The sequence below is a fragment of the Aspergillus caelatus genome, assembly GCF_009193585.1.
Source record: "Aspergillus caelatus strain CBS 763.97 unplaced genomic scaffold BDV27scaffold_216, whole genome shotgun sequence".
Lineage (NCBI taxonomy): Eukaryota > Fungi > Ascomycota > Eurotiomycetes > Eurotiales > Aspergillaceae > Aspergillus > Aspergillus caelatus.
In genome coordinates this window covers 56,972-62,536 of record NW_022475479.1, presented here as the reverse complement: position 1 = coordinate 62,536, position 5,565 = coordinate 56,972, and the positions used below count along the sequence as shown (strand labels likewise).

Genomic DNA, 5,565 nt, shown 5'->3' with positions numbered 1-5,565 from the left:
AACGTCTATTCTAGACCGGTAAGGGCAGAATATGTATGATGTACAGAGTAGTACTTGAGTACGATTTGACAATATAAGCGGATACTTCTTTTCGGGGGTGTTTTGTAGATCAATCTTGATTAGCATGGATCATATAGATAACTTAATACGAATCAAGCTGGGCGACAATTGTTCTTGATGCATATTCAATCTGAGCCTTACAGATTAGGCATGTTTAATGCCTCAGGCAGAAGTGGGGGAGACTTTCCCGCGGCAGGTCGCATTCAGATTGGATCCAGAAATTTACCCCTCCAGGCGATTTAATCCAAGCACTGTGCGACTCGGCGTCTTCACTTCTCACTTTGGGGTAATTGTTACATAGTCTCCATTGGCTGGACTAGGTAATTGTCACCTGTAAGTCTTTTATTTCACTCCCCCAATTTGTTTTTCTGCTCCTGATCATGGTGCACCTCATCTATACTAGTAGTGTGACTCACATGTCCAAAATAAAAACTAATTCAATATTCTCCCCGCAGTACGGTCCTCACCCACACTCATTCCTTGGATAACGAGTCAGATAGACAGCCAGTGACTATGACCACCATCTATATCGACGAAGACGTCGGTAGGGACGACTCTACCGCGACCGGATCCGAATCCGCTCCCTACAAGACGCTTGTGCACGCTTTCTTGCAGCATGCTCCTAGCGAGGGTTTTCAATATCTGACGCGCAAGTCCCAGACCGAGCCCGCTGATAAGGATGTCGACAAGCTGGAATGGAAGCCGGCCACCAAGTCGGCGATGAAGAAGGCCACCAACCTCTACGAGCAACGGAAAAAGAAGGCGGCAAAGGAACAGGAATTGGCCATCCGTGAGAAGCAAGAGGCGGAGAAGCGCCGTCTCGTCCTGGAGGAAGCGAAGAAGATCATTATCAAGGAGGACCCCTCCCTCCCTAAGCCGGTCAAAATCCGCCTTGATGTGACTGACCCGGCCGTTGTCAAGCTTGGAAGCCCGGAGTCGGAGGGTCCTGGTACTCGTGTCCGTGTGCTGGGCAGAGTTCATCGCCTTCGAGCCCAGAAGGACGTCGTTTTTCTTACCTTGACAGATGGTTATGGCTACCTCCAATGCATCCTAACGGGAGACATGGTCAAGTCCTACGATGTTCTGACTCTTACTCTCGGAACCTCCATGTCCATTCATGGTGAAATGCGTGCCGTCCCACCTAAGCAACATGCCCCCAACAACCGTGAACTTCACGCAGACTTCTTCACTATCATCGGCCGTGCCGCCGGTGACAAGGAAGCCATTACCACACGAGTCGCCCCTGATGCCGACCCCCAAACCCTCTACGACAACCGTCATCTTGTCCTTCGTGGCGAGACCGCTTCCGCTGTCATGAAGGTGCGCGCAGCAGCTCTTCGGGCATTCCGCAAATCTTTTGAGGAGAACCGCATGCTGGAAGTGACCCCTCCCGCAATGGTGCAAACGCAGGTGGAGGGTGGTAGTACCCTGTTTAAGTTCGACTACTACGGCGAGAACGCCTATCTCACTCAGTCTTCCCAACTGTACCTGGAAACCTGTCTCCCATCCTTAGGTGATGTCTTCTGTGTTTGCCCGTCATTCCGCGCCGAGAAGTCCCTTACTCGTCGCCACTTGTCAGAGTATACTCACATCGAAGCCGAACTTGACTTCATCACCTTCACCGATCTCCTGGATCACTTAGAAGCTGTGATCTGCCGTGTCATTGAACTGATCCTGGCCGAACCTGAGACCGCAGCCTTCATCAAGCAACTCAACCCCGACTTCAAGCCCCCCAGCCGTCCCTTCCGCCGCATGAAGTACTCTGATGCCATCCAATGGCTTATCGAGCACGAAATCCCCAACGAAGAAGGCAAGCCCCACCAGTTCGGTGATGACATCGCCGAGGCCGCCGAGCGCAAGATGACCGACATCATCAACCAGCCCATCTTCCTCACCCACTTCCCTGCTGAAATTAAGGCCTTCTACATGAAGAAGGACCCCGAAGACCGCCGTGTCACCGAGAGTGTCGACGTCCTCATGCCCGGTGTCGGTGAGATTGTCGGTGGCAGTATGAGAATGGACGACTGGGACGAGCTCATGAGCGCCTATAAGCATGAGGGCATGGACCCCTCCCCCTACTACTGGTACACTGACCAGCGCAAGTATGTTCCCTTCCATGCGTTAATACCTCACATAACAAATACTAACTTCTTTGTTAAAGGTACGGTACCTCCCCCCACGGTGGATATGGGCTTGGTCTCGAGCGATTCCTCGCCTGGCTATGCGCCCGTTACACTGTCAGGGATTGCAGCTTGTATCCTCGCTTCACTGGCCGTTGCACACCTTAAAATATCCAATACATTAGATGAGTCCCATAGATGTCAACATCTCAATGCAGACCCAGTTCCTCTATTTACTTAAATACCCAGTAGTTCCTGGGTAGGAAATCTTTTTGATGAGATGTAATGACCATAACCACAATTCGAGAAAAAAAAAAAAGCAATAGTTCTATAAAAACAAAGATCACCAGTAGTTGATTCATATAAGGGAAACCAAGCAATACCAGCAGGTAAGAAGATTTGTGATTGAAACTAGACCATGATTATTCCGATAAGTCAACGGCCGTCACATGGATTATTCTACCATATCACACGCGTTATAACTACTCAACGCTTATAACTTTCAATCTGATCCAGCTCAATCTCCCTTTTCTCCCTCCCTTCAACAAGAACAGCCACTTGCGTCGTCCCCCGGGTCTCGCTCTTCGTCTGAACCAGCGCAATTCGCCCCTTCCTCTGTCCCTGGGACTGACCCAGAGGAGGCTCTCCTCCCTCCCCCGGAGCGGCCATCGATTCATCGAGCACCCTCCACCCAACCATTTGCATGGGCTCCGAATTGGCACCAGCAGGCTTCACTCTACTCTCTCGAAACTGAGCTGTAACCCCGTGAACCCAATTTATCTTCAATCTATTGTGGGAAGGTAAGTACCAAGGGGCGATGCAGAGCAGAGAAACAGGCGCAGATGATACCCAGGTTTAATTCGAGAGTGGTCCACATTGAAGACCCGATACTGTTCCAGGTTATGCCTAGGTAGGTGATTGCGGTGTCTAGGGTTGTGATGGGGGGGGCGCGAGGAAGGAGGTTATGCAGACGCTGAGTAGTGAAGAGAAAGAACCTTCTAAGAGAACTCAGCGCTCGTGATATCAACGAAGGAGCAAGAATGGACCGACTCGATGGTGCTGCGTGGAGACGAATCATATCTGATTAGAAGATCTATGTGGGTAGCCTTATCAATCTGGATATCACAGTTTCCGGGTACAGTACGCAGCAGCCTTATACGTGCCCTCCATTGTGATCTCGCTGGGCTATAGTGGTATCGAGAGCCAAGTCCATAGTATCCCAATCTGGCCGGTTGCTGCCGTTGTCACGATGATGGGACCTTTCCTTACAGATCGCTGGCAACATCGCTATAGTTTTGTGATATTCGGTGTCGTATTTGCGAGCATTGGATACATCATATTATTGTGCCAGGGCGCTCTATCTGGGAGGTTAAATGTGCATGTCCGCCACAAGGCAGTGTTCTTCGTGACCGCAGGATGCTATATTGTTCAGCCCGTTGCGATCATGTGGATGGCGAACAACCTCGATGGGCATTATAAGCGCGCTGTTGGCCTTGCCATTCAAATCGGATTGGAGAACATTGCCGGCATTATAACGAGCAACATCTTCAACAGGGGTGACGCTCCTCCGTACACTGTTGGGTATGGAGTCTCATTGGCCAGGATGGTGTTTTGTGGGATTATGAGTATAATTCTCGCCGCCGGCCTGTTGATTGAGAATTAAAAAGAGGGACTAGAGAAAGCGTGATGATAGATTACAACTGGGTGATGGCGATCCTCGATTCCGCTTCAGCCTGTGACTGAGGAGGAACTTGAAGTCCCGGTCAGGCATATACTCTCTCAGAAGCAGAATCATGATGATATATCCGTTTGTTGTTCTCGAAAGCCTTAGGAGCGAAATCTCTTCTCAAGTAGATAACCTTAATGCACTCTTGCATGGCTCACACTAACTGTGCTAGGATGAGTACCTCCATCAGGGTGAAATATTGATCAAAGCTTGAGTGGCCCTACAAACCCAAGTGAAGAAGACTACAGAAACGCCCGATACTCAACTATAGTGGTTCTCACTTGTTATGCCGGACAGAAGGCAATAAGGAAAAGAATAGGTGCAGATGAATGTGCAAGGTTAAAGTCCCAGTGCTTTTTGAGTATTCATAAAGCCATCAGCCTCATACGGGTGTGGCGTCCCTTCGCCTTCCAGCAACAAACCTCCTCCATTACTACAAACTACGACAGCGAAGTGACGATAGTAACGATAATCATCATTCTAGCCACTTAAGGTTGCTGCTGCAAATACATCGACCCTCCTCTTACGTTTAATAACAAGGTGATATCATAATAACACCAGCAATCATTTGAACATGCGTTTATATGGCCAGTCGTCCAACTCGCCACCCTATTTTTGAACAATGGGCCAAATGAGATTCGGAGCTTCGTGCCGAAGCAAAATTCCAAGGAACCTTCAAAAACAAAGACACAATCAGCCTGATTAGTTCTGTATGGCCTATGGAGGATTTCTTCCTGACTTAGCAGGAAATCTCTCATTATCCGACCTGGATATGGTACTCGGCAACACATATACACCATGATCTGAGTGGGATTAAAATCTCTCGTAGCTGACATGCTGCGGCTACGTACACTTAGTATACTCACCGATGCCTGCATCATGCACCCACGAGATGGCCAGTCATGGCAGGGAGCAGCGATGATTGAGCCATCCGTGTCCAGGCATATAAATTCAATGAAATGAAGCGACGCCGGGCTGATTACTATACATGGTGAAAGGATCTGCATAGCAATGTGGAAAATACCAATTAAACATGGTAAACGGTCAGCTGAACCAGGAAATGGGAAAGTATTTGGGACATTCTCCACTTCCAACTGGACACCTAATACGGGACTAGGGAGTGAAGAAGCAGGCAAGTCAACTAAGCGGCATATCCACCTCAGGGCCATGTGCATGACGCTATCCGGAGGTTGACTTCAGCATCTTATCACTATGTATTCATCCAAGGCAGTCTTTCAATCCAAACAGCCGAGACAACGACGTCACAAGATGATGATAGCAGAGACGAGCAAGGTGTAGAGTCATTGCAATGTAAGAGCTTTCACCATGCTTGTTTTGACTATTAGGATCCTGTGAAACCATTATCCCTGAAGTGGTTGTTTCCATTCTGCATTTGAGAAACCGCCGCGAGGATCTCTCGTTGAGAGGCACCAGAACGGATGATAGTGACTAATCGAGCTACCGTCTCTTGATCCTCATTGCAAACCAAATCCAGAAGTTGTTCGAGAAAACTTCTGTAGTAATCCGAATCCTCGGCATATATAGTATGGAGTAGGGGATCTGTGTTTGGAGTCGCGTAACCAGAGACTTGAGCACTATCACTGCTTTGGTTGTTAGAGATGTGGCTGTTCGAGCTGTGGTTGTTCGAGCTGTGGTTGT

At 48.9% G+C, this 5,565-nt stretch overlaps 4 protein-coding genes across 4 annotated transcripts in view; 2 read left to right on the top strand and 2 right to left on the bottom strand.

The window, feature by feature from the left end:
- The first annotated feature begins 297 nt into the window (after positions 1-297).
- On the top strand, positions 298-2,416 carry BDV27DRAFT_41893 (asparagine--tRNA ligase DED81). The gene is made up of 3 exons (XM_032076584.1): positions 298-393; positions 516-2,162; positions 2,222-2,416. The coding sequence occupies exons 2-3, from the start codon at positions 574-576 to the stop codon at positions 2,346-2,348; spliced, it is 1,716 nt and encodes a 571-aa protein (XP_031923445.1). The 5' UTR covers positions 298-393; positions 516-573; the 3' UTR covers positions 2,349-2,416.
- A 1,013-nt stretch (positions 2,417-3,429) lies between these two features.
- On the top strand, positions 3,430-3,843 carry BDV27DRAFT_161760 (uncharacterized protein; the record flags this gene model as incomplete). The annotated part of the gene is made up of 1 exon (XM_032073274.1): positions 3,430-3,843. One exon carries the CDS (start codon positions 3,430-3,432, stop codon positions 3,841-3,843), a length of 414 nt encoding a protein of 137 aa, XP_031923444.1.
- Positions 3,844-4,379: 536 nt separating this feature from the next.
- On the bottom strand, positions 4,380-5,556 carry BDV27DRAFT_134664 (uncharacterized protein). The gene has a single exon (XM_032068344.1). It carries the CDS (start codon positions 5,079-5,081, stop codon positions 4,395-4,397), a length of 687 nt encoding a protein of 228 aa, XP_031923443.1. The 5' UTR covers positions 5,082-5,556; the 3' UTR covers positions 4,380-4,394.
- The window catches only part of BDV27DRAFT_148783 (uncharacterized protein), a gene marked incomplete at both ends in the record, with an annotated part of 549 nt that continues 232 nt past the window's right edge, over positions 5,249-5,565 (bottom strand). Inside the window, one exon of the mRNA XM_032070963.1 lies at positions 5,249-5,555. Coding sequence (XP_031923442.1) covers positions 5,249-5,555 — 307 coding nt within the window. The remainder of the gene's footprint in view (positions 5,556-5,565) is intronic.